The sequence below is a fragment of the Prinia subflava genome, chromosome 3, assembly GCF_021018805.1.
Source record: "Prinia subflava isolate CZ2003 ecotype Zambia chromosome 3, Cam_Psub_1.2, whole genome shotgun sequence".
Lineage (NCBI taxonomy): Eukaryota > Metazoa > Chordata > Aves > Passeriformes > Cisticolidae > Prinia > Prinia subflava.
The window spans coordinates 79,315,681-79,343,012 of record NC_086249.1 but is presented as its reverse complement, the minus strand read 5'-3'; the positions used below and the strand labels follow the sequence as shown (position 1 = coordinate 79,343,012).

The following is a 27,332-nucleotide window of genomic DNA, read 5'->3' as shown; positions in this document are numbered from 1 at the left end:
CATCTCCTCAGGGTGCCTTGCAGCACCTCCTGAATGCATTCCCAAATGCAGCAAAGTGATGGGCTGGAACTGCTCAAGAGCACAACAGTCTTTTCCATCAGGGCCCCCATGCAGCCCCAGCTGTGATGCCTTAAAAGGCTGGCTAGCACAGAGATGCTGCAGTCCTTATCTCCTGCCCATGGCTGCTGCCTTGGAGGTGTTATATTTATAGCTCCCCTGAAGCACGGATGCCCAACTGTCTAATTACGAAACATATAGTTTGGGCAGTCCAACAAAGAGGCAAGTCTGTCCTGTCCTCTCTTGTTCACAGACTCCTGAGCAGAGGCAGCACTGAGCTGCAGCAAGGTAAGATAATGCCTTGTTTTGGTTTTCACTGTCTTTTGAGCTCTTTTCTCCTTTCCACCTGCCATTTGCCAACACTACTCAGGGCTCTGCATGGACATCTTGAGGGCAATGCTGCTTTCTCAGGGGAAGAGTGGACTTCAAGATGTTTGTTCTTCTCTTGTTGCCAGGGCATTCAAAGAAATTTTCTCTTTGTATTCCCAGTCTGCTGTTGGGAACCAGGTGCTAACTAACAGCTGCTCTTTAGTTTCTTCACTAATAATACACTGTCATATTTTCATGTTCTCAAGGAACACAACCATATCTAACTATAGACACTTCCCTGGTTTGAATAGCAAACTGAATTACTTCAGGCAGAAAGCTTTTAATTAGGTTTTGGAAGATTTTTCCCCCCCTCTATCAGCATTTTCTTCTTTATGTTGAATGTTTGGAAAATGAATAGGTAGTGGGAAAAAAGTGGACAGACGGAAGGAACATTTTACTTTTTTCTACTCTTTCAGACCATTTTCTAGTGGTCATGAAGAAAAAAAAGGAAAATCACAGGTGACGCTTGCTGATTTCATGTTTTAAACAATTCCTTGTTATGGATTACAGCAGCTGAGGGAAAAGAAAGCAAAGCACTGAATCACAACAGTGTGTCAAAGCAGGAATTAATCAAAACTAGCCTGTAAAATAGCATTAGCAATAACTGCCAAATGCCAATTATCAGGATATTGTTACATTAAATTACTTTTAACCTCATCTCATGAGAACACTAATTTTCAAATGAAGCCAATAAAAGAACACTCCTCTTAGGGAAAATAAGATTATTTGTGCATATGCCTACATTTGTTTGGATGCATTTACAGATACATTTTTATTATAAATATTCCTATAACCAAAGGCTTTTAAATCCAAGGATCACAAAGTATGACACAAAGGTAATTAATTTACTTTTAGCCTAAAAGCTACAGCTATCACACATTGCACTAGAGTTTGTTTACTATTCCATTGTTCAAGAATTTAAATGAAAGAAGTTTTTTTTTCAGATGTTGAGTCCTTCACGGGCTTTGGCAGGATCTCAGATACGTGGTACCCTGAGGAGCAGGACTCCTTAGACCTGACCCAAAGCCAGTGCTTGTAGGAAAGGACAGCCCACTTCAAAGTGGTTGGGACTGAGGTCAGACCCAACGTGGGGATTTCAAAGGCAGAGGTCGGATGATTCCTTGGTCTAAAGCTGCTGGAGACGCTCTGAGATGAGATGTAGGTGTTTACATTGGTGCAATTGGTGCAGCACTTTGGTCTGCTCCCAGGGCTGTCACTTGGGCTCTGCCATGGCAGCATGTCTCTGCCAGTGCTCCTGGAGGAAATGCAGCCTGGGGCTGTGCCCAGGCCATAACACACTCATGGTCTCTGAAATCAAGTGAACACATCCAAAACAAGTCCTAGGGATAGGATTTGCTCTTAGGCCATGCCCGGGGGGACAGCCCTACACATCTGGTCAACAGACCAGCATAGGTGACTGAATCTCAGTGCCTGGGAGCATCCTGGTGTCCTATTTGATTTATTTGATTATAAAGACATGACCTCTGAGGTTGCCCCCATGTATCCCATCTCACCTGTGATGGGCACTCACTGCCATGGTTGATGTCCTCAGGTAATATGTCACACCTGGCTCAGCTTTCCAGGGTTATGTTGGTGTGGCTGTGACAGTCAGTATAGATAGTGCTGAGACAACATGCTTAGGGACAAGTTTGCTCCAGCTTTCATGTCAAGAACAGCACATAACTTAAGTGGAAGAATAATGTAATGTAAAATACCAAATTATCTGCACATGCATTTATCTTATCTTGGGGCTTACTGTCCCCACGTGGATGCCTCAGAAAGCTTAAGGTCCCCAGACACTGCAGCCAGCACCTCCACACACCTCCCTGCTCTCCAGCCACTACCCTGAGGTCTGGGCAGATCTGCACAGAGCTCCAACCCTCTGCTCCGCAGCACTGGTTATTGTTACATTAAATTACTTTTAATGAGATGAGTTTCCTGTTACCTGGAGCCCAAAGGCAGTGTGTCCTGCCAGAGAATGCAGTGCTTTAGAGGGACACCAGAGGGACATGGCCGCTGCCTGCACTCCTCTGGTTATTACAAGAATTTGCTATTAAGCTAAACTGGTGTGCTTCCACAGTAAACTGTGCAATAAAGAAATCACGTGCAAAACTAGTAATTTTTAATAGAGTAGTCTCACTTCTCACATACTAGAAATTTTCTCATGTCCTCAAGTTCTTTTTCTATCTTCCAAGCCTCAGGCTAAAACAATAAAAATGAGAAAATAGTCCTGGTTGGGCACTTAGTGTTAAGATATTGCAGCCACTGATTGTGTTCCCTTGTATTGACAGTTTTCCCTTTTAAAAACAAGAAGCAGAAGCAGCATTCCAATCATGTACAGCAAAGCATTAGCTTTTTTTAAAAAACTGTGTTGGCCAAAAGTCTTTAGCTGGAACAAAATGCAGGAACATACATACTAATGCTGTGATTTTTCATGGGATTTGAATTTAAAAGTGCAATTAAACAAAAGGGCCCAAAGCCTGTTTCAAAAGTGAAACCATTCTAAAGGCAATCTCCAACAATAATACTTTGTTCTTACCTAGCATTTAAAAATATGATTAATGGATGAATAACTTTACTTTTTTCCTTACAAACAGCAAGGCATCAGAACAAGGCAGACCTTTGACTGCAGCTGGCAAGAGGCTGTGAGGGGGCAGCCTCATTCAAACACTTCTTTAATACAGAAAATGTAAAAGGCTATTTTACAAGGAAGAAAACCAGAGAAGGAAGTGGATGTGAAAACTGACTTGGGGGTGAAATCCTAGCCCCACAGATATCAGTGGGAGTTCTCTCAGATGCATCCACTGATTATTTTAACAAAACTCAGAACTCTTTCTTTTCCTCCTAATTTTCATAGTGCCAAACTTGTGTAGATTTGTACCACAAAAGTGCATTTGCATTTTTTTCTTACCATTTTTCTTTCTTTGTGGCTATGCGTTGTCTAACCAAACCACAGACACTTTGACTCCGTTGTTTTTCGGTGAGATGAATTATTACTGACTGCAGTATTTTATCTTTGGCTTTATATCAGTGAGTACAGTTTCATGCTGATAAATCTCAGGCTGCTTCAACAAGGTCCACCATCTAATGCTGATCAGCTTTGAGAAGCATAGGTCACGTTGCACAGAGTCCTAGTTTTTCTGAAAGCAGCTGGAGCAATTTTGCCTGATTTTGCTGAACTCTCTCTGACAAACATGGAAGGAGGACTACCACAGACATTTCAAAGGTATCCATCAACTTCATAAAACTCCAAATGTTTCTGCTGCAGGCTGATTTACTGGCTACTGTTAAGACATGCTTAACAGTAATAAGTGAAACTGAAAGAGCTAGAAGAAAATATATTTTCTCCCAATTTCACTTCATATTTTAAGTAATACTTTTTATGAAGCCACTTATACAGGGCCTCTTTTATATTATTCTTTCTTTTTCCTGCAATGCCTGTGGAACTCCCATATCACAACAAATTAGAGTAAAACTCTCCTTTAAAAAGGAAAATAAGTACTTTGTTATGAGAATAAAATGGGCACATAAGTGGAGACAGAAGCTGTCTCACACACTCCAGAAACAAAGCTAGTGGGCTTTCAGATCAGCATATTCCCTGTCAAGTCAAGCAGATTTTCACCAAAGTCTTCCTAGAAATTTGCATGCCTTCTGTAGGAGGGAAGCATTGACAGCATTGACTAGTGCCCCTTTTTTGTAGCCTGTGGCTAGGGAAGCAAAGCCCAACATGCCTAGAGATTACCATATGAAAACAGAAGTACCTGCAAGCCATAGATGCCATCACACAGAAGCCAATTATTCTGTTATTTCTGCCATTTTTTAAATGCTTGGTATCCTAACTCCCTATGCATGGTTTCAATTGCAACACTTCTCCCAGCCTCCACATGGGTGGAGCAGCATTGGGTGTAGAAGGCAGCAGGACATTCAGGGGCTTAGTACACTAATTATAATACGAAGAGATACAGCAGTGGCACTTTTGGCACAGAACATCAGAGAGGAAGTTCTCAGAACAAACTCTGTTGTACTTTTCAACTCTACCACATTGGCCCCACTCAGAATTTGTGTGAGCACAGGTTAGACACATTATGTGTTCTGTGCTCACATGGCCTGTATTTCACTGCATTTCTTCTCCCAACATCCTTTTAGGGGAGAAACCCAGCACTTTTTCCTAATTCAGAAAAAACAAATAAGGGTCTTCTAAGGGCCAGACCTGAGGGCAGCCATACTTCCTTTCTGCCTTCTTGCCCTGTGTTTACTAATGCAATTGTTGGGTGGATCTGCAGCTGACTAAAGGAAATTGCAAACAGCTCTGGGTCCGGGGCATGCCCACACAGAAAGCTGACAGGAGAAGCAGTGTGGGCATGGTTGTGGAAGTGCTGTGGGCACTCAGTCTGCCTTCCTCACAGGTCTTCCTCTGCCCTCCCCTGTAAGTGAAATTCCCACTGCCTCCCAGTGCTGTGTTTGCTGCCAAACAAGCCAGCCCCTTACCCACATTTTTTTGCTGGATATCCAAGTGTTAGAAACTCTTCCTTACGAATGAGGAGTCTGAGTTCCTGGAAATCCTTCTGGATATAAGGAAGAGTCAGCATCAATGTGGACAGGCTCTTCAGGGACAGAGAGATGGGCAGTGCTCAGTCATGCAAGGCATTTACATTGAAGCAACCCAGCCAGGACTCACTGGACTTTTTGGTTAGACATTAGGGATAAGCAAAAGGACTAGCACTGCTTCATAATGTGAGTTCTGGCTGCTCTCTAATGATTCATAAAAATTACTTATCTCCTAGCAAGAGACACTTCAAGACAAGCCATTGTTACAAGTCTTTCCTTCATTTTAGTCACAACATTTGAATTTCACTCATATTAAGACAGCAACTCCACTAGTCAGCCATGTGAATATAAACTTGGCAGAGACAAACACAGTCCATATGCCTATCAGGCTGACAGTGGATGGTATATTTTTTCAGCTCTATGTGAAATGGTAGACATGAAATTCACATCAGCAACCAAATGATTACTTTAATCCTATTATTTAAAGGGCTTGAGCTCTTATAGGGTTCAAAGTAAGCACAGGCCTAAGAGGATCAACAGCAAGGACTCTACTTCAAAGTGCCCAATCTAAGCTCATATACTCAATCATAATTTATGTCTGAGCCTACATCTCAGACCCTTTCAGTTTATCTGTAGCATATACACACAGTAGTCAGGAAGAAAAATAATTGTTTCCATACAGAAGGATCTTTCTTCAAAACAGGATGTCCTCAATCATGGTCAGACTGGAGAGAGTGACTGTTTCTACTTATATCAAAATATTGTGAGCCTGAAGTAATTTGGGAAGTGATTTGCAATTGTATGCTTCTTTTGAATATTAGGCAAATTGAAGGGTTTGGAGAATTATAGGGCCAACAGATAACCAGTCCTTGAGGAAGAGATGGCTGCAACAAAAGAGGCTGAATGATCTCTTTTTTTGCTCCAGTGTTCATTGTGAGGAACTTGGAGAGTTTGCTGCAGCAGAATGCTTCCTTATGGGCATCATCAGAGGATCTATTTCAAGCTGAAGTGTCTGTAGAAGAGGTATGGAGCAAATAAGCAAAATTAATAGGAAGAAAATGTTAGAACCAGATGGTGTTCATCCAACAGGTTTAAAGGGGATGAAGGATGAATTAGCTGAAATAATAATAGTCCATGGCCTCTTATTTAAAACAGACTTAGAACTGGACACCTGAATATATCCAATACAGCATCAACCTTTTTGAATGCTTCCAAGAGAAAATGGGAGAAATAGAGCCTGGTAAGACTGACAAATTTAGTAGAAATCCCTACACAGGATAGGGTAAATATGATACATTGGGAGAAATTCAATATAGCTTGGTAAGGAGAAATCATGTTCTACCTACCATCAGGTTCCTGTGAGATAATAAAGAGCGTGAAGATACAGGAGATTGTTGGTTGACAGCATCTGCCTATTTGTCCTTTCCCATGTATTCATTAAGGGCCCTCATCAAAAAAACCTTAAAAACACTTAAGCAGTAATAGGGTAAAAGGGAAGATATTTGCATATATTACATAAAGTCAATTAAAAGATAGGTTTTATAGTAAAGAGACTAATAGGAGATTGTTAGTAAGACTGAGAAACTGGATGAGAGAAAAGGATCTTAGGCAACAGGATGAGTGGGCACTAGAACAGCATCTCAAACTGAATGTAGATGAGCCTATAGCAGTGAACGTGGGGGGAAAATGTAACTTTAGCTATAAAATAATGGTTCTGAGATGTCTAGCTGGGTGTGAGATTTAGAGTTTATCTAGGTTTACAACAAAAACCCAAAACAACAGAACACAAGTAGCCAAAATGCAAACTGACGGTAAAAATTTTGGCCACATCACCTGAAAACTAAATTGTCATATTGAAAAAGTTTGAGGAAAAATGGTAAAACGCAAGAAGTAGCTTTCATACAGACTGAACAGGTTGACTGGGACTTAGAGAGATGGCTGAGGGGAGATGTGATAAAGATTGACAAAGACATGAACAGCCTGTAGCATATGAATAAAGATCAGTTTCTCATTATGTCTCCAAAGGTAGGACCTAGGAGGTCTCAAATGAAACTAGTAGGTAATATGTTCAAAATTGACACAAGGAAGATGGTTCTTCAGCAACACAGAATAGAGCTACCTGTTACTGGAAACTGTGAATTTCCTTTCAGGCAATCAGGAGGGAACTGCAAGTTCATGAAAGTGATATTCAGTATGGATACTTCCTCCAGGTTGAGAAATCCCCAAGCCAAAAGTTGCTGGAGGCTGGCAGAGTATTATGAGAAGATATCATTACATTCTCTTCTCACTTTTTTCCTAAGACCTTTCCCAAGAGCAGCATAAAAATTGGAGGAACCCTGCTTTCAGTGATTCTCATATTTCTATGGTGTGATCTGAATAACTACAAATGACAAGTTCTGCAAGACACTATTCATCCTTTACAGCCATGAATGTTAGACTGAAAATTTTAGTCTAAATCTTCCTTCCTTCCTTCCTTCCTTCCTTCCTTCCTTCCTTCCTTCCTTCCTTCCTTCCTTCCTTCCTTCCTTCCTTCCTTCCTTCCTTCCTTCCTTCCTTCCTTCCTTCCTTCCTTCCTTCCTTCCTTCCTTCCTTCCTTCCTTCCTTCCTTCCTTCCTTCCTTCCTTCCTTCCTTCCTTCCTTCCTTCCTTCCTTCCTTCCTTCCTTCCTTCCTTCCTTCCTTCCTTCCTTCCTTCCTTCCTTCCTTCCTTCCTTCCTTCCTTCCTTCCTTCCTTCCTTCCTTCCTTCCTTCCTTCCTTCCTTCCTTCCTTCCTTCCTTCCTTCCTTCCTTCCTTCCTTCCTTCCTTCCTTCCTTCCTTCCTTCCTTCCTTCCTTCCTTCCTTCCTTCCTTCCTTCCTTCCTTCCTTCCTTCCTTCCTTCCTTCCTTCCTTCCTTCCTTCCTTCCTTCCTTCCTTCCTTCCTTCCTTCCTTCCTTCCTTCCTTCCTTCCTTCCTTCCTTCCTTCCTTCCTTCCTTCCTTCCTTCCTTCCTTCCTTCCTCCTTCCCTTCCTTCCCTTCCTTCCCTTCCTTCCCTTCCTTCCCTTCCTTCCCTTCCTTCCCTTCCTTCCCTTCCTTCCCTTCCTTCCCTTCCCTTCCCTTCCCTTCCCTTCCCTTCCTTCCCTTCCTTCCCTTCGTCCCTCCCTCCTTCCTCTCTCCCTTCCTCCTCTCTTTGGAGGTTGTGGGTTCCTAATGTTAATCCTTAAAGGTAAATTAGATAAAGATCTGCCAGCAATGACTTAGACATTGGCACTTCTGCCTTGGAAATTAGTTAGATAAAGTCTTAAGGTGTCTGCCAACTGCTCAGCTTCACAAAACAAACTGCACTTTTTTTTTCCTCCCTTTGCTCTCAGAACCAGTCTTAAAGGTGCAGAACTTGATATCCAGCATTAACAGAACAGACAATTGGGGATACAAGCATTTAAATTCACCCTAGGACAGATGTCTTTGCTCAGAGGTTCCTGAGGCCTCTAGCTGTCTGATAAAGTGAAATGGTAGTCTCAAATGTTGCTCTTGGATGTTTCCAGAGGGTGATAACAGCTATCAGGAATGCAGGTAGAAAAAGCATTAAGGGGAGCAGAAGCAGAGAAGAAGTAAGGTTTTGGAGAAGAAGCCATGAGCAGTGGGGCAGTGGGAGGGGGAAAGACTCTGAAGAGGGGATTTTACCTAAAAATGCTGACATGTGCTGCTGGGAACACCATAGGGAATGGGAGCTATTTTTTACATAGCAACTCTCTGGTGCTGTCAGAAACACAGAGTGATTCGTTTCTTGGAACAATCACAGTGTGTTTGTTTCATGCATCTGGAACAGGGAATGATAAATCATGATTATACTAAAATTAATAAATCCTAAATTAGAGGGTAGTATTTGCCAGCTCAGAAGACCAGCAATTATTATTACTGCAACTTCTGTAGTAATTTGACATCCCAGATTCCATCTGCAGGGGTAGGAAACCCAAAAGGCTCTTCCCATCTGTCATATTCAGGCCCCACATGGCAGTCAAGTTGAATCCAGAGGAAAGGAAAGAAGCAAGAGCTCCTCCACACAGGTCCCTGCTCTGTCATCATTTATAGTCATAGGAAGACCCCTCACCTGTTGTTGGGGGTTGTCTCTCTATCCCAAAGCACTTCCAAAGACATGCCACCAAGATCTCTACCCTTGGTTACAGATGAACAAACTATGGCGCTGAGGGCTTTAGTGAACACTTAGAAGCCAAAGAAGTGTGAAGATGGCAAAGACCAAAATGTTTCACTCCAATTTCTTTAAAAAGAAAGGCATCATCCATTCCTTAGTAAGGGGAAAGAATAAGAAAAAATGCTAGGGAAAGTAGAGGAAAAGCCTGTATTCCATAAGAATTGTTGTCTCCCATTGTCTTTGTTTTAATGTCCATTATTTCTTCATACAGTTCACAGCCTGGTGAGGGCTTTTCAGGGTGGCTGCCCCACATCGTAGAGGCTTGGAGAGCTGTTTGATGGGCTGTCTTTATCCTGCATTGGCCTGTATGGCTTTTGTTTAATCTATGAGGTCCTAGGATAGATTTCTGACAATGCTGCTTGTCCAGTGAAGGACCTGTCAGTCCAGTAACATGGTGCCTCAGCTTTCCAAGCTTTTGGAACTCATCTGTCAACAAGAGGGATTTTCCTTAGCAGATACTATTCCTTTAAGCCCTGGGTTGATCCTCTGGCATTCTCTCTGCTGGTTTGTCAAGCACCACTACACTTCTCCTCTGTGATCAAATTGTGTTCCTCTGCACATCAGTGATAAAAGCTGTTTGTCTACTCAGCTGGGAGAGAGGAAAGCAGCACAAAAAGGCACACAGCTGTCTTTCTGCCTGGGTCATCCATTGCAAGGCCTCTCTTACATCTCAATTGTTCACAGAGAGAAGGACATGGGAGCAATTACACAGAAAGTGGCAGAGAACATTTTGACAGGTGTCTCACTGCCATATTCACTTTGAGACATCTCTTTCAGTAGATAGATTTCTCTGAATGAAACTGGGGCTAACTGGATCAAAAGTCCTGGCTAACTTTAAAAAGAATAATGAAATCTTTGTCCAAACTGACCATAATGGTCTAAAATGTTTTTGTGTCTATCCCATGCTATCATAGAGACACATTTCTATTGGAGTCTCAATCACCTGTCTTATCACATAACATCATGTCATCCTTCTAAACATAAATTTTCCTGTGAAAAACAGAAGTTCTTTGATGCTACTGAACTATGGCACCTTTCTCTAAATCACAGAAGAAAATTGTTTAACACTGCACGTGAAAATTATTCAAACATATTAAGAAAGTAAACATGGAAGTATTTTTTTTACAGATTATATTGAAGTTTCTAAACCACTAATGTTTCCAAATTGATTTAGGCTAAACATCAATAATAGAAGTCTTGCATCATCCCAAAGCAGACAGAATTTCTCTGCCTTTGCTGGGGTGGTTTTAATTGATCATGCAAATATGTCTGTAACTCTCTCATCAGAATATGCGAAACTCTGATATTTCTTACCTGAATGTGTGTCTTTCTACTAGAGGTTTGAGTTCTCCTAGGGGAAGAAAGGAAGATCAGAATATTGCAAAAAGCCTTGTGACTTGGAAACCGTATTGGGAAAGAAAATACATGCTGAAAATATCTTTTTATCCTTTGCAAACTCCTCATAATCTTCAGGAAAATATATATCTTTGAGCATTTTAAGAGAATGAAATTTCAGGAAGATTTAATATTGCCTAGCTGTTATTTTAGATTTAATGAACCAAAATGCAACATCTGCACTAGTCTATACTCCTTCCTAAGTAGTAGTGCCAAAAATAGCAGCTCTCCTAAATGCACTCTGTCATATTCAATTGAAGCTTGTGTTACACAGATTCAAATATCAAAAAGGGGATTAGTTGAATTCTGATAAAGTAACAGTTTCCAGGAGTAAGGAATCAGCCAGTAGCTTAGCCATTTTCAAACCTAAAAGTATATATTTTCCCCTCCCCTGCTCTCTCAGAGACATTATATATTTCTGTGTTTCAAACTGGGGAAATAAAAATATTTCTCTTCCAACTGTCTCTTTCCACTACTTTTCTTTGTTCACTCTTTTCAGCCAGAAAAGGAGATAAGTGCTGAAATGACAGTTATTCCAGCATCAGCCTAGTAGTTGAAGTGAGATGTATGAAGGCTTAGTAAAATCACTGAGAAGTCCTGCTATGAAAAGGGTGCTATTTCCACCTTTTTTCCCCATATGGAAGTACAGCATTCTACACAGAGAATTAACCTGTTAAACACTCAAACCACTGTATATATACATTTATATTACTGTATATATGTCATTTACATTACCACTGTATATATGTCATTTACATTACATATAAGCAATATATGTAATGTAAATGACACTATATACATGAGGAAAATATAAACCATAGGATAAGTGTCTAAATCACTGTACTGCACTTGCATTTCCACTCTTGGTTTGGGCTCCCTATTGGAAGCACTGCCCCTGTTTTCATTGCGTTGACTCCTCTGAAGCCTTGAAGATGCCTGATCTCGGCTGGGTTCTTTAGAGAACCAATGAAGTAAAAAAACCCCATAAAATACATATATTGAAAAAGAAGAAGTAGGTTACAGTATAAATTTGTTAGTGAAAGGGCCTCTGCCCTTTCCTGTGCAGCTCTCTGAAAACTAACAAAATTTATGGCTGTCCCATCCACCCACACCTGCTGGATTTGATTTGGGTGGAAAAGGGGCTGGGGAGGGCTGCCAATCACTGATGAATATTTGCTTCCCAGATAAATGTGGAGTGAGTGGTCCTGAAGGAGGGTAAGAGCTCTGACTCTCCCTGTATGTTCCTGGTGGTGTTCGATGGAGTGCATACACCTCATCATGGGATGAGGGAAGGTGCTGCCTGGTAACCTTCCTCATCCCTTTCACAGCTCCACACAGCCTTGATGTGGCTGCTGAGTGTCAAGTCCATAGTGACCCACAAATAAATGGGTTTTAAATCAGCAGAGGCTCTTCTGCCCTCAAAGAGCCAGAGGTGTTACATTAAATTAGGCAAAAGTTACCTTATCTTCCTTAATTCAACCCAGATCTGCAACAGATAAACTAAATCATTTCAGCTGGAGCCAGTATATATTTAAACTTTTACTTGTGGAAAACACTTGTCTTGTATGACCACAGTGATCATCAAAAAATCTCCGTCAGACTTGCTGCTGTAGCTGTCAATGGACAGATGGAGAAATAAAAATATCATGGAAATTGAAAAAATCAATTAACACATTCAGAATAATTAGTTTGTTTAGAAAAGTTTGGAATCAAAAAGCCCAGTTCTAAGTTCAAGGCCTGTTTCCTTTTTTATGCACACTACTAAATCAGAGCTGAGGTAAGAAGAGTAACTAAGATGGAAATAAATTATTATTGTTGCCATTGTGCAATAGTTTAACCTAAAAGAGAGAAATTATTACTGCTACAATATTTATGCTCTAGCATAAATATGTTAAATAAATATGTCCTTTGTAAATTTCCTAGCAACTTACACATGAGTTTGGCTGTCCTGATCTTTATATTTACAGACAGTGAAGCTAATTAACAGAAAGAGGAAATGTCCTGTCCAAGGGCATCCGGAAAGTCACTGAAGGGACTGGAAACCCAACCAATACCTCTCCTAAGGTATAGGTGAAGCTACCTTGGAGCTTCACCTATATCTTGGGTTCAATGAAAATTTTTCACTCTCTGGTTTAATTCATTTTACAGTTCCAATGCAAATTCAAGGGAAGAGTCAGGGACTCCCCATGTGGCTGGAGAGCACAGCAGCTTTGATTTAAATAAGATTTAATTGCCATGGCATCCTTAATCCTGTATGCCAGTTGTCAATCCTCCAGGGCATGATGCTTGTGTTTTGGAAACTCAGCAGCAAAGGCTGGATCAACTGACAGACAGATCATTGCTGGTCATCAAAATAACTCACATCTGTGAAGGAGAGTTGGCTTCTGATAGAAGAACTAGGAAAGACCCTTCCCCACCATTTTATTCTGTGCTTTTCAAGATTTGGAGTAGAACTGAGACCAACTAACACATTTCACCCCCATTCCAAATCTGACTACATTTGGGTGCCCAAGAGGACAGCAAGTACAGGGCAGGGTTCTGGCAGAAGTCTGTTTTGCAGGAGAAACCCTTATCTAACCCACGTGCACATCTACACCACTGCTCAGGCATGTGCCAGAACCCAGTACCACAAACTGGACTACCTGGCATCTTCTGGATGCAAAACAACAGCAAGACTCTCTCGGGATAATGGGCTTTACATATTTATCCTTCTGGTTTCCCTTAAGGTGGAAAGCATTCATATTAAAGCACCTCCCTTTGGCAAGCACCAGTCATCACTGAAGAATTACCCTGATGTTCCTCCCCAGCCTACCCCTCAAGCTGCAAAGAGCGGACATCTCCCATGTGCTTCTGATCCAAATTCTTCCCTCTGGGAGGTTTCCCAGGACCCTCACTGTTTTGATTAGCAGAATGTGTTTCTGCTAGAATGGTTGATAAATGAAATTGGATTTTGTAGCAGAAAAAGCAGTTCCTGATTATAGTAGGATTAATAGATGCCCCTCTTCTTGCCATGTGCACACTGGCAAGGCTCTTGACTGGGTACTGAGCATGTGCTGAGATAATCTGTTCCTTTGGCTTTCTCTTAAAGAAAGATGGTTGGTTTTGGTTTCATTGATTTCTCCTGCTTTTGTTCATTTTCCTCCTGATTATGGGGAAGCTTGGCAAGAAAGAAGGGTGGAGAGAAACTAGGCTGGGGTCTGAATGCTCATAAAGAAATGCCTACACACTTGGTCTTTGTGAAAATGTGCACCTCTCCACAAAGAAGAGAAAGACAGGTAGTTTCACTCTTTTTTGGCAAGACACTCAGCAGGCAAAGTGACCAAATAAAGCTTCATACCAATTTTAACCGGGGACTTTATTCTCTCAGCCAGGTGAAGAGCTTTACAAATATTTGGGCTCGAGTTGCTGTAAAACCTCTCCTTCTGCAAAGAGCGAGCTCTTGGATTTAGCAAAGCCGCGTTATTAATAAGCATCAGGGGTTTCGAGAAACAAAGGCTGGAGGAGGGGAGAGGAAGCCTTATTTTGGGAAGGGGGCCAAGAAAGACAAGATGTTTAGGAGGGGGAAGTATTGACACCGTTGGAATAGAGAAAGTGTCGAATGCCAGCTGCAGAGCGCCTCAAAGAACGAGTGTCTCCGACGTTTTTGTCTCCTTATATGGTAAAATGATAGCGAGGGGTTTCGCTGGGCTGGGGAAGCAGCAGCCTCCTTCCACACACGCTGGCTGCGGAGCTGCGATCGGCAGAGCCGCTCTGTGCAGGGCAGGAAGCCGCAGCCGGCTGTCCGGCTCTCCTCCGCAGGCAGGCCAGGGCGCTCCCTGCGTTTGCTCATGGATGTGACCCCCTGTCCCCGGGCCGGGAGGTGGCATTAACTGCCCGCTGCTGTCTGTAAGTAAATATCCCTTTCCCCCTTCCCTCCCACTACCCACAGGACATGCCTTCGCAGGTGTCGCTTTGAACAAAGGGTGCAGAGAGGAGGAGAGGGTTGTTTAATATCCCGGTGTGTTGTTGGGGAAGGATGCGAGGAGAGAGACTGCTGGTCCCCCTCTCTCCTGAGTGCACGGGGAGGGCTGTGAAGAGGACAAAAAGACAAATTTCTTATCACAGCAATTACTGCTGCATGTCCGTCAGTGAAGTGACACATCAGCGAGCTGATGAGGCGCTGGGTCTTTTCATGTGTAACTAATTTTTATGACTGTATTGTGCTGCGTGTGTAATCTACTGGGGAGGTGATAAAAAGTAGAAGATGGGGTCTCAGATTCCTTACACCTCCGTGCACTCCTGCTGCCGAGCCCAACAAAGGCGCATTTCTGTACTGTAGCGAGAGCAGATGCACATGAAACAAAGGTAGCCTCTCCTCTTTGCAGGCAAACAGTGCGGACAGATTGTGTATGGGGAAAACGGGGAGCCATCAGCATCGTATTTCTTCTTTTTATGTGGAGAGAATAAATTAGAATACAAATCCCAATTAATAGCTCTGCATTCCTTCTTTTTGTGCTTCTCTCTGTGTGCATGGGTGTGCACAATAACCCAGCCCTTACTGTATGCTAACGTGGATTTCTCTGTGTACATAATAAAGGAAATACTAACTTTCATTGTCTGCACTGATGGCTGTTCCAAACTTTTTACTCCCCCAAGGGATATGGCTTTTCTTTAGTTGACCAAATACCTGCATATTTCAGCTTTGTTGTTCACAGAGACACACACAGCTTTGCTGAGTACACAAGACACCATTATAAAAATATATATATCAGCAAGTCAGTCAGTCTGTGATTGCCACTCCCCTGATTCCAATCTTGAAGTATCTTAACTAAGATTGCTAATTGACATTGGGATTCCCAGGGTCAGTAGCTGTAACATTGATGGTTATGCATATTTATATGTTGTCTTGAATAGGAATTGTTCTGAAACAGACCAACATAAGGCTGTGTTGTTAGATATACAAATGCATCCAAATGTGAAAGAATGCTACAATTAAGGTTGTCTCTGGGTTTCTGCTGTGAATCCTATTTTCATCTGTTCATAAAGTTGTGGGACTCCCAGCTTTCTGGCCAAAATCTTCTGTGCCTTTTATCAGCCAGATGATAAACTTTGAACAAGATTGCTTCAGGCATTTGGATATAGAAGGAAAAAAAAAAAGTCTGTATTTGTTTATTTTACAAAAATTTGTGTCTGTTTTGTGCACCTGTAGACATTTCTGGGAAAAGATGGATTGTAAAGGTTGCTTTTTCAATAGAATCTTACTAATTCTTGGTCGCATATGGAGAATTATTTTTTTAAAAGGGATATGAGTTAGTGTGTCAAAAACTCAGTTCCTGACACACCATAGCATTACTGTCAAAATCTGACTAGAGCACCAATAAAACTGTCTTTTACTCTAGCTATAGGGTAAAACGATCTCTGATGTTGGTTGAAGATGATGTTGGTTGTGAACTAACATGTGGTTGAGGTGAACAGGGCAGAAGAAAAGACATAAAATGATGTTGTTGAGGAATCAGATTTGTAAAAGTTACCTGGGGTTCCCACCTGACTTCTCCATCTAACTAGCACACCTGAGGCTAGGGCGTGGACCAGTTCTTGCGGTCTTTTGCCCCCAAAAAAGCCCAAGATGGCTAAAGTGCTGGGATAAAATATAGTTATTTTTGGTTCTTACCATTCTGCCAAATGTGCTCCCGTGGAAATCAGCAAGCACCAAATAGTCATTTCCAGGTGGTTTGGATTTACAGGAAAATATTACTAGTTTTTGTGAGATCACTGTTATCTCACAGCAGTGGCTATGTTATGTCAGATACTGTTTGTCCATGTGAAGTTCCTACCATGTAGAGCACGTAAGGGTGATTCCCAACTGCAGAACTCAGGTACAAATAAGGATCTGTTTCCCACTTCTTAGAGAAGTCTAGGGATAGCACTTTCCCTGAAATCACATCTTTCCTGTCCATACAGACATCAGCTCTCCCAGATGGCACACCTTGCATTAGAAAAGAGATCAGACAACTCCTTTGATGACACACAACAGAATCTGTGAGGATTCCATCATGCTTTGAATGTCAGAAGCTAAAAAAACCAAAACAAAACCAACCAAAAAACCCCACCCAAACCAAACCAACAACCCCCCCCAAACACTGGTGACAAGGTAGAACTCCTATAATTGTAAGGGTTAATGACAGTTTCTGCTGCACTGCACTGCAAATTCAAGCTTTCATCCCAAAAGAAAGGGATGAGGGGGGCTGCAAAGACCTATATTCACAGGAGACCTCTGGCTCAGTTCTCCAGGGCATTGAGCTCTGAACCTCAGAGCCAAGCAATGTATTATTGCTGATGTCCTCACCTCCCTGCCTTGCCTCATCTCACAGGGGCCAGGATATTCAGAGTTAAGGGAAGGTCAGATAAGTGTTAACACCATCAGCCACAAGCAATGCCTCTTGCTGCTGGCCAGCATGCTCACAGTCTTCCAAGGTCCCCACGGGCCAGGAACATTCAGGTCTAAGTCTCATTCATGTTTCTCTTATGGGTAAATCTGTCCTGAGGATCTCTGGACAAACTCTGAATGGTGTAGTGTTGTAGGCAATCATCTTTCCTCACTTGGCCACTGCTTCAAACACTGGGGGAATCTAATAATTTGCATTTTAGACTGATTAATTCTAGTGGTGTAGTTTTAATATTTAATTTACATATGCACAGTTATTTGTGATGCAGATTCACCCCAAGTGAGAGTGTGAAATGCCAGGGTAATGACAGGTTTCATGAACATAAATCTTGGATACATTGACAGCCACTGAAGCATTACCATTTCAACAATATTAATTAGCTATATATAGACAGAACTTGATTATAAACCACTAAAGCCTTCTCCTAAGGATGAACATTAAAATACTCATGCCAGGTGAAAAAGTTAACTTTGTTCCTTTTCACATACCTTTCTATATTATATTGGATTATATAAACTAGGATGCTGAATGGATACTGTACATATAATAATATGCCATAAGAGGAATGCGAGTGAGCATAGCACTGACATAAGCATATTCACCACTCCCTTTCACAGGAAATATTGAATTTAAAGTTTCAAATGTATCAGCCACTGCACAGAATGGTCTAAGGTATCACTCTGATGGTGTGAGATAGTTCCAGACCCTCAGCAAGCATAAGCGTAAGGGCTCAAAACCCATCAGTGTTTCTTCACTTCATCTTGCATAATAAAAGCAGCAAATTGCATAAAGCCATGAAATACCTGCAAGCATTTACACAGATGTATTTTGTCACTGCTTTGAGGCATACTTGAGATTTAGAGCAGAAATGCCTTCAGAGACCAGGGTCTCACCTTTGAGGAATTCCACCTCTCCATACTATGCCATGCAGCTCTCCACGGTGATTCAACATCTTCCTTCTTCAGCTGGAAATAATCTTGTCCATAAAAAGATTGCCTATGTCCACATCACCAGGATCTCTATGTCTTTGTGCTTTCTTCTGTACCTCTCACACACCATAAGTACTTTGGCTCAACTTTTAGTAGATGTTTTCTTTGCTGTGTCCAGTCTCCAGTGGCAAATCCCCCAAAACTGGGCCCAGCTGGTTTCACGCAGGTGCAGTCACTCTGGTTTGCTGAGATGTGCCCAGCTGAAGGGGCGCCCCCAGGTTTACGTAGCCTTCTTTGTCATGTTTTGGAAGGCCACAGGCATGGCAGCTGAGCAGGGAAGTTTGGATACCTCCCTGCCCTGAGGCATTCACTGCCACAGCAGTTTCATAGGGCAGCTGTAAGACTGCACTGGCTGATCCCCAAACCAGGTGTACCAATTGTCTGAGACACAAGGGGGCTTTGTGGTCTTACCCCAGTAAACAGAGCCAGAGCTGTGCTGCTAGAGGCCAGAACAAATAATAAAGCATTCTTCTTCCACAGAATCATCACAACTTTTTTCTATCCTTTCCTTAAAGAAGGAAACGCAGGCTGTTTGGGACACTGTTCTGGTTTTGTGTCCTGAGTAGTAGTATGCAGGATTTCAAAAATACAGAAAAATTAGGAAACATGACTGCGTGGTAGCACATGGCATTTCTGGGTATTTTTATCTTAAAGCCTAATTTCTCTGAGATTAGTAGTGTTCCTGTCAATAAGAGAAAGCAATCCTCTGGAAAACAAACCTTTGTTGGAGTTTAGTGTCTGCAGACATTTAGCTTATACACTACTTTTGCAGGATAGTGCCAGAAATAATAATAAGATTTATTAATCTTATACTATTTTTCTCCTCTATCATTTTCTGTTATCTGCCTAAATGCTTTTGTTAGAAACATAAATTTTTATGCCTAAGCAGGATCAAGTACTTGACCTTTCCTTTGAGGAAGCATTTGCTTATCTTGCAAGAGAAAGAAGGAGGACAGCAATTTAAAAAGGCTTTAAAACAAAAGAAAAAGCAAGCCTTTCCACTTGAACTGTGCTCCTCCTTGCTGTGGCAGATTTAAATCATGCTACATGTTATTTCAATACGCTTCTTTTGCAACTGAACTGTGTGCAGGAATATGGGTAAGACCACAGACCCTCCAGTCATTTCAATATCAGCCTGAGATCACCATAGAGCAAACTCTGAGGGGTACACTTTCAAAGTGTCAGTGCTCAGCTCTTCTGTGGCATTTGTAGATATTACCACTGGTTCTTGCTCCACCACTGCTGGAGTGGCTCTAGACTGGAGCAGACCTTTATTGACTGCCAAACACAATAAACCACACAGAAACCACAAGTGGAGTCTTCCTTCTCCACTGCTATAGCTGGGATTACTTTAGCCAGATGCATGAGGAACCTTGCCACACAAGAAACGTTTTCTATTTTTTTTTTTTAATTATTATTTATGTTCTGCTAAGGAATACAGTCTTAACCAACACACTATCCACTTTCCTGTTCGTGATAGACTGACTGTACAATCCAGACAGAACCTGGGTATATTTTGGTTATCTGCATATGTTAATGCAGTCTGTCTGGTCAGAAAACTTCTCTAAAGAGATTAAAAAAAAACCCTCTAAAAAAGGGATCAGAATGTTATACTATACGCAAAATAAGTCAGCTATTTCCAAGGAAGGTGAGTGCTTGCAAAAATCCAAATATAATTTTGAAGAATATTGTAAGGTAACTTTATTAAAAATGATTTTTTTTTCTTTAAATAGCTTTTAAAATTCAACATCGAAAGGCATGACTGGGATATTTTACTTGGGGTCAATTTTTTATTGCTCCTTGTTATTATTACAATTATTTTCAAATATTAAACCAAATTTTCCTGACTTTTGATTAAGAGCTTCTAGGATATCTGCGAATATCTACTCTGAGCTTAAGAAACAGCAATGAACACCTGTGTAACTGAGTACTTTTAATACCCCGACCTTGATGTGGACACTGGTGAAGCAGTGGGTTTGTTAACAGGGCTGTTCTGGGAGAGAAATGATACATCATAAGGGTCTTGTTTTCTTGAAGACAGGGTGCCAAACTCTTTTTGTTGTGCTTACTTCAGGATTGCTCTTTCATAGCAGCAGCAAAAGAAAAAGGCTTCTGCTTTCTTCTCAGTTTAAAAGATTAAAAGACAATGAGTGCAGCCACATCTGCCTAAGCACCCCTGTCTCATTTACAAGCTAAGAATAAACCCCAGACCCCTTGTCCCTGGCAGCCTGGTTAGCCTTTGCATTGGCCACCTTTGGTGTAAGGCAGCAAATGTCCTTCTGTGGCTCCTGGAGGGAGCCCTGCCTTTGTGCATCAGGTGCCTTGGCTCCCCATGGCCAGGAGCTGCTGCTGAAGGGTCACAGCCCTGAGCAACCCAAAGCATCAACACTTGTCCTGTGGCCAGCAACACCTCCAAGCACTCAGGCTCCCTTTGCTCCATCGTGACAGTGTTTGTGGGCACTCAGAGAAGAGGGTAAGATACACCTGGACAGCCAAACAAAAAAGGCCACCAGCCCTTAACATGTGTTCATAAATCTAAACACACAGGGGTGCTTTGGGTATCCATGGTGTACTTCTACATCAGCTAAATCTCCCACCATGGGGTTCAGGTGAATTCTGACCATACATAACTTTCCACCATCCCCCACCTCTCATCAGTACTACAAGAAAATGGTCATTTCTTATTTTTTTAATGTAAATTAAAAACAAATAAAATTAGGTTTCCCTCTTTTCCCCTTGCATGGCCTTATGATCTGGTTTGGAAAGATGCTTAGGTCTTCCAAGAGTGTTTTCCTGTTGCTGCAACAAAAGATGGATAATGAATGTGGTAAGAGCAGCTAAGTTACAGGAAAAAATCACCTCTGCCAGAAAGACCAGAATAATTTGAACTGCCATTTCATGGTTGCAAATAAATTTTTTCATTTTAGCCTTTGGAGCATTAACATAAATTGTTTCCAAATGCTCTAGACCTGCATGGCTCATGTCACTGGAGTTGCCAGATACAAATCTTCCTTCCTCAGGGGAAGAGAAATAAACAGATAGAAAATTCTCCATGTGTATTGTTCTTCTGGAAAAATAGTCAGGTGGGAGAAATGTCTGTATATCTTGAAGGCAGACTTTTTCCTTCCTGTGCAGGTGGCTAACACAACATACTGACCCAGGGGCACAGGTAGAGAGAGCCCCAGCACTACTGACCTAAGCCAACAGCAAGTCCCCCTTTGGCATCTACAGGGGCTTAATTCTGTGTCCCCAGATGATGTCACAACAAGAGATCAGAACTTCACTGAACAAACTAAACAACGCCTACATGTTTTAGATGGTTTCCCTTGGCCTCTTTCTCTCTCTTGTGCGTGTGCATCTGCACCTCTCAGTGCTTGACATCCACTAAGAAGAGTTGAAATAAGAGATGGACAAAACAGCATTTATTAGGCTTGCAGACATAGCTGAAGAAGCAGGCAAGGTCTGCTTTTTCAGCAGTCAATCATGAGTGTCATGGGATGGGTTAACAGTGGATAATTTCTAAATTACATGATGAGCCCTAATATTTATACAGTAATATGAAAACTTTAGGAATTGCTGCCAGTAAAATGAGACTGAGCCAACAGGGAAAGAAGAGGAAAGAAGCATAGATTTTGAGTCAGTCTACTAACTTTTTGGTAATTTTCCTGCCAATTCTTACTTCCTGTGAGACACAGTGTGGGTAGTAGTAACATTTGGCATAAGCTGTAGCTTCTTTTTTGGGCATGCAACAGAAAGCTCTTTCCCTTTCAGAGAGGTACTTGTTATGTCTGATGCTGTTGGAGGAACACTGAATGGCAGAAAAAAATCAATTCCTCTGTCATGATTATGTTGGGAGCAATCTGAAAAAACATAAGTATAGAATGACTAAAGTGATAAAATCCAAAGACCTTTTACCACAAAGAGGTGTAATAATGATGAGCCTCTGTCCCACACGGCTTTATGGTCAACAGGTATCAAACACAAGAGAAAGAAATAGATCAATGACAGAGAGGTTGAATTGCAATTTGTGTCCATCCACAGATGTGCAAATCTCCTGTTTTGTTTTTTTTTTTCCCTTGAAGTCCAAAAGAGTACATAAAGCCTTCACTAAGCTAAACATGAGAGGATTTTATATAACAGAAATTAATGGACTGGCAAAGTAAGGGGCCACATGTACAAAGTGACAGGCAAAAATATTGCTCAGCATGGTCTTACATCTCTTGATTGTAAGACAACAGTGAAATTATTTGTTTAAAATTCCTTCTAGTATTTAGTAGATAGGACCCATTATTACCTCACATTTAATTCTCTCTAGAGCAGAAAAAACCCTGTACAATATGTTCAAAATACCACATAGTAGATAATGAGATCCAGTCCAAGACCTGGATTTAAACAGCCTGAATTTTTGGGATGGTTCACCCTTAATTCCAGTTCACTGAATGAACCTGAATTCCTAACTTTAAGAGATACTGGGTCCACAGTTGGTCCCAGATTCAATAAAAGGTTCACATAACTAAAGCCAAAATGCCGACCTTTTCTTTCAGTTTCCCAGATCTCTAGAGTTATTCCTCAAATCTCATCCAGAGCTGCCCCTGCAGTGTCTTCATAGAGCAGAGTTTATACCTAAATCTGTTTGAGATGTAGAAATGAGGACTGCCTCTCCCTGTTCAGGGTGAGGGAACCAATTCCCTGGGACAATCTTAGAGCACCTCTAACAAAAGAAGATCCCTTTCAGGATAGGAGGACAGTGCCCAGGTATTTTCTGAAACAGTGGCAGCAACTATAAAATAATTTCTGGATTATTTTGAATTGTTAAATTATTACATTATTATATAAATTATGAAATACATATATTACATAAGGCTTGCCTCTACTCCTGTGAAATGCACCCAGAAGACAATACAGCACTCAAGAGACAGGAATGTCCACTCTAAGGGAACAGTCCTTTTTCCAGTCACAATACAGTTCTGAATTTTACATTTAGCAGCTTTGGATAAAATGGTGGTATAAACCTGTAAAGGAATCATGCTCTATAGATTTTGCTTTTACACATCATGACTGCAGAGAATTTTTCACTCTTCCATGTCACACATCTACTTTTAAATCAGGGCTAGAAAGAAGTAATTCTGAAGAAGGGTGACAAACGCAAGTTCATAAGTGGTTTCTGCTTATATTTTAACTTAGCAATAATGCACATTAAATGGGCAAGAAAATCCTATAATTTGGAAAAAAATACCTAGTATAGTCTGTTAAAAAGTACACATTTCTGCCCTAAATGCAGATTATTTGAACAAAAGTTATTACTCCTCTCAGACTTAGTCATATGTCTACACATATAACTCAGTGTACATTGGTCTTACTCCATTCATTTTGCTGAGATTACTCCAGAAGGAAATAAGGTCCTCACTAGTTCTTGCCCAGAAAAAGTCCAAATCTATTATGTAGGTTAGGAGTGCAAACAGGCTCTAAACAGAGAGGAAAATCCGTGATCATCTTTTAAATGTTCTCGTAAAGACTGTAGGTGTAGTTAAAGAGAAGACTTAACTTGCTGGAAGCAATTGTTAAGGAAATGTCTTTTTGTTAAGGAAATGTCCCATTGTATTGTCCCTGTTCTCCTGACTTATTCTTCCACTGCTAGCTGCTGCTGTTCGAAATGGGCTAGGGGCAGCTTTGGGTAGTCATTGCACTTCTCTCTCCAGCATATCTTATCAGTCCTATAACCCTCTCTACTCCTTAGGGACAAAGGGCACCCTACATACTCCCAGTTTCTCTCTGGGATAAGTTAATTGGTTCCTAGAGCATCTTTAAGGCCAAAGCAGTTGCACTGCTGATCCTGGGCTGTCAGAAGCACAGATAACCAGCTGCCAGCATTTGTGCTTCCTCTAAGCACATTTTGGGGTTTGCTAGTTTGTCTCTCTTCTTCGGTAGTCACTTGGAATTCATAAGACTTTCCAGCAGCTGAGACATCACTTACCTACTTCACACATGTAAAAGCACTCACCCTTCAGCCTGTGCTAGTCACCACAAAACTCAACAATGGATTGACCATTAAAAAAAAAAAAAAAAAAAAAAAAGCTTTCTAGTCATCAAAATAAAGTTTGTCCATTCAAACAGCCCTAAAACCTTAATCACATCTCAGCCAGAAAGAATGAAAGATAATAATAAAAAACTGAAATCCTGTAGGAGAACTCAGGATTTCAGAATGCCTTTTGGGCAGCTCCCACTGCCAGACGGAGAGGACAAACTCCAGAAATCAGCAACCTGTGCCAAGAACACTAAGCAAGTAACATTTTGTTTAAAACTGAGAGCTGAAGTTGGTGAAAGGACTGCAGCTGCTGTAAATGTCACTTGTGCATGAAAGACAGAGGTAGCCAATTAAGCAGTTAGTACTCAAAACATTTAAGGATTTACAGATCAGATGTGGCTTGAAGAGGAGATGCAGCCTGGCAGGCAGTGAAGATCATGCAGTCCAGGTGGCACATACCTTCTGCTTGGGAAATTCCCTTTCCTAAGCAGGGAGCTATGCCCTGCTCCAGCTGTAATCTCCAAACAGGTTTCAGGTGTAACACATGCTGCAAGCCTCAGGTTAAGAAAGAAGGTGATGACTGTAATGAAACTCAAATAAATTATCCAGGCAATAATAAATGTTCATCAAAGGCATTTGTGTCATCTTCGCTTGGGTGTGCATCCAGAAAATGATAAAGATGTAACAAAACCTGAGGAACAAACATCAATTGTCCCTAATTCAGACAAGCTGAAACATTGTATACAATTTCTTCTGCTTGTTTTTTCCCTTACATAATCATTGTTTGACATTTGCTGGAGCCAGGACACCTGGGAGCCAACTCCCATGTGTGTCCCAACACAATACAGCTATTGGATGACTCCTCCAGTTGCATGAGAGGAGAATCAGACACACAGTCACTGACCCTACACCTCCTGTGCCCGTAGTGCAATGCATGAGCAGAGAGGGAGGGTTGGTGTCTGCCTGGGGGGGAATGCTTGCCAGACTCTGGCTTACTGAGAATGCAGAGAAGGAAGGTGCAGAAGCACATACTGTGGTGTCTGATAGGCTGTGCATGACTGAGGTCTACTAGCAATGTAAACCTTCCCTTATGCAGGAGCTTCTGAAAATTAGCTGGTTCATCCTCTTAATGGACTTGACTCCCTCCATCTCCTAGAGAAAGACCTTCTTGTTGCAGTCCTATAGGTCAAATTTCATTTACAAATCCCACAAGAATTCTATAGAGGGAGGGTTTTCTCCTCCCTCTCATCTCCAACACTGGGTCTGGCCAAAGATGGACCAAGAGATGGCTAATTTAGATGGGCTGCACTGAAAAATTTATAGCCCAGTTTCTGCCTATTGTGTTCATTTATTTGGTTGAAAGTTGGATTAAAACTGACTTGCAATGTGATAAACAAGAATTGATAAACCTTTCCTGGGGGATTGGGTCAAGTGTAGCTCAGTCTGACACGTGCCTGTTGCTGTCTTTGTGGCAGGGTAGCTGGACCCCAGACACCATGACCGAACGCTTTGATTGCCACTACTGCAAAGAGTCCCTGTTTGGTAAGAAGTACATCCTGAAGGAGGACAGCCCCTACTGTGTGAAATGTTACGAAAATCTTTATTCCAACACCTGTGAGGAATGCAAAAATCCTATTGGCGCTGACTGCAAGGTATGTCAGATTTGTGTCTTGTTACAGAGACCGTGGCAGAGCAGCCTGGAGACCGAGCTGTGAGATCTGAAAGGATCCAGCCTAACAGCTACACAGGGGTTTCATTTGATGGGACAGCATGTTTTCTGGGCCCCTGTACCTGTTTTGTATCATTTCACTGGGCAAACCCGTCTCTACCTGGCATGGTAATAGAAATGCACTCCTGTAAAGCACAGAAGGATCTGATGCTCTTGAGTAAGAAATTCTCTAATTCATTGGGAAAGCCTTTCCTCAGGGCCAGCTGGGATCTGAAAGGGTGGCAGAAGCTGGTTGTGTCTACTTTTGGGTCAGAGGGAGCTAAGCCACTGCTGGCTTTGCAGTGACCACACTTCTGTGGTCATCAAGAGACAAGACACACTCAAGCCAAGCTGCTAACTTGGAGGTCACAGAAATCTAGCTAATGCTGACCCAAGCAATAAATCAGATAGAGTTAGAAAAAAATCACCTTTTAAATACAGAAAGATGATGGTGGAGTCTAATTAAAGGATGGGATGAACAGAACAGAGGCCTTGCTTCCTTGAGTTATGCACTGCTACAACACTTGGAAACACTTGCCTGGTACAGATTAGTTGTGACCACCTGTATTTCTTTTAAATTTATTAAAACAACTGGAGTTCATGCCAGTTTCAATCTGCCTGAACAAAGAGAGGAGCCATTCAGTGACGTGTCTGTTATGCAGCTACCAGCAGACTCCATCTGGTATACATCTTCCTTGCATAAAATTGACCTGTTCAGAGTTGGGCAAGACTTTCACTGACAGAGTGAGATTGCAGTAGAACTGCAATTTGCATTGCATGGCCATAGGATTCTTCACTGACCCAAGGGTATCTGATTTTTGATTTCCCACTGCTGATCTGTACCTCTAGAAAGACAAACTAATTCCCATTAGTGATACTACCACTCAGTCACTAGTTCAGAGATGTAAAAATATATGCTTACTCAGATTGGAAAAAATAAATATCTCGTAACTTCCAAATTGATCTACAGCACCCTATTGCTAAATCAGTAGGAAAGTCCCTTTCAGAAGCCTTAAAAAGGTAAAAATGTTTCACCAGCAAGACAGGGAACTGTCAATAATCTGTAAGAAGGTACAAAATTGCCAGCTTTCCTACAGCTTATAAATATTCAGGTTAGAGATGAGATACAGCTGGTCTGGCCTGACCTGAAAAAGCAAAATATTCCTGCCTCGTTCCAGAATGTGCTTTTGTTTTAAGGTCTCTCTCTAATCCCCTGAGAAGATATTTCCATGTGCTGATAGTCAAGAATTTAAAAACTTGGACCAGCTTCAACAAATCTCAGTCAAAGAATTCAGGAATTAATTGGGCTGAACTTTTCAACCTAGTTTTATGTATTTAGGGAGTGTGGGTGTTATCCAATATACTGCTTTGCTTTACTTTTAAGTGAGACACAGTCTAGTATCAGATAGGAAAAAAAAAAAAAAAAAAGAAAAAGCCCCAACTGTCTGCAATCTAAGAATATTTTATCTATGTAAAGAACCAGAACTATATGTGGAAAACACAACTAAGAGATAGTAAATAAAGATTTCTTAAAGAGCCATAAGGAGTGCCAGAAACAAATGTGTCCTTTTTTGTTTCTATGACTGCTGTTTGTGCCTGTCCATGTTTTATGGTGTAGCTTTTGAAGC

General features: G+C 41.5%; 1 protein-coding gene across 7 annotated transcripts in view; it reads left to right on the top strand.

Moving 5' to 3' along the window:
• FHL2 (four and a half LIM domains 2) overlaps nt 1-27,332 on the top strand; it is a 54,816-nt gene that overhangs the window by 16,309 nt on the left and 11,175 nt on the right. Inside the window, exons 1-3 of one of the 7 annotated variants that reach the window (XM_063392658.1) lie at nt 304-345; nt 5,900-5,997; nt 25,472-25,648. In XM_063392658.1, coding sequence (XP_063248728.1) covers nt 25,493-25,648 — 156 coding nt within the window. In that variant the 5' untranslated portion in view covers nt 304-345; nt 5,900-5,997; nt 25,472-25,492. Of the gene's footprint in view, nt 1-207; nt 346-5,899; nt 5,998-14,231; nt 14,443-21,742; nt 21,842-25,471; nt 25,649-27,332 lie in introns of those variants that run through there. The other 6 variants (XM_063392660.1, XM_063392662.1, XM_063392663.1 and 3 more) reach the window with 6 other exon arrangements.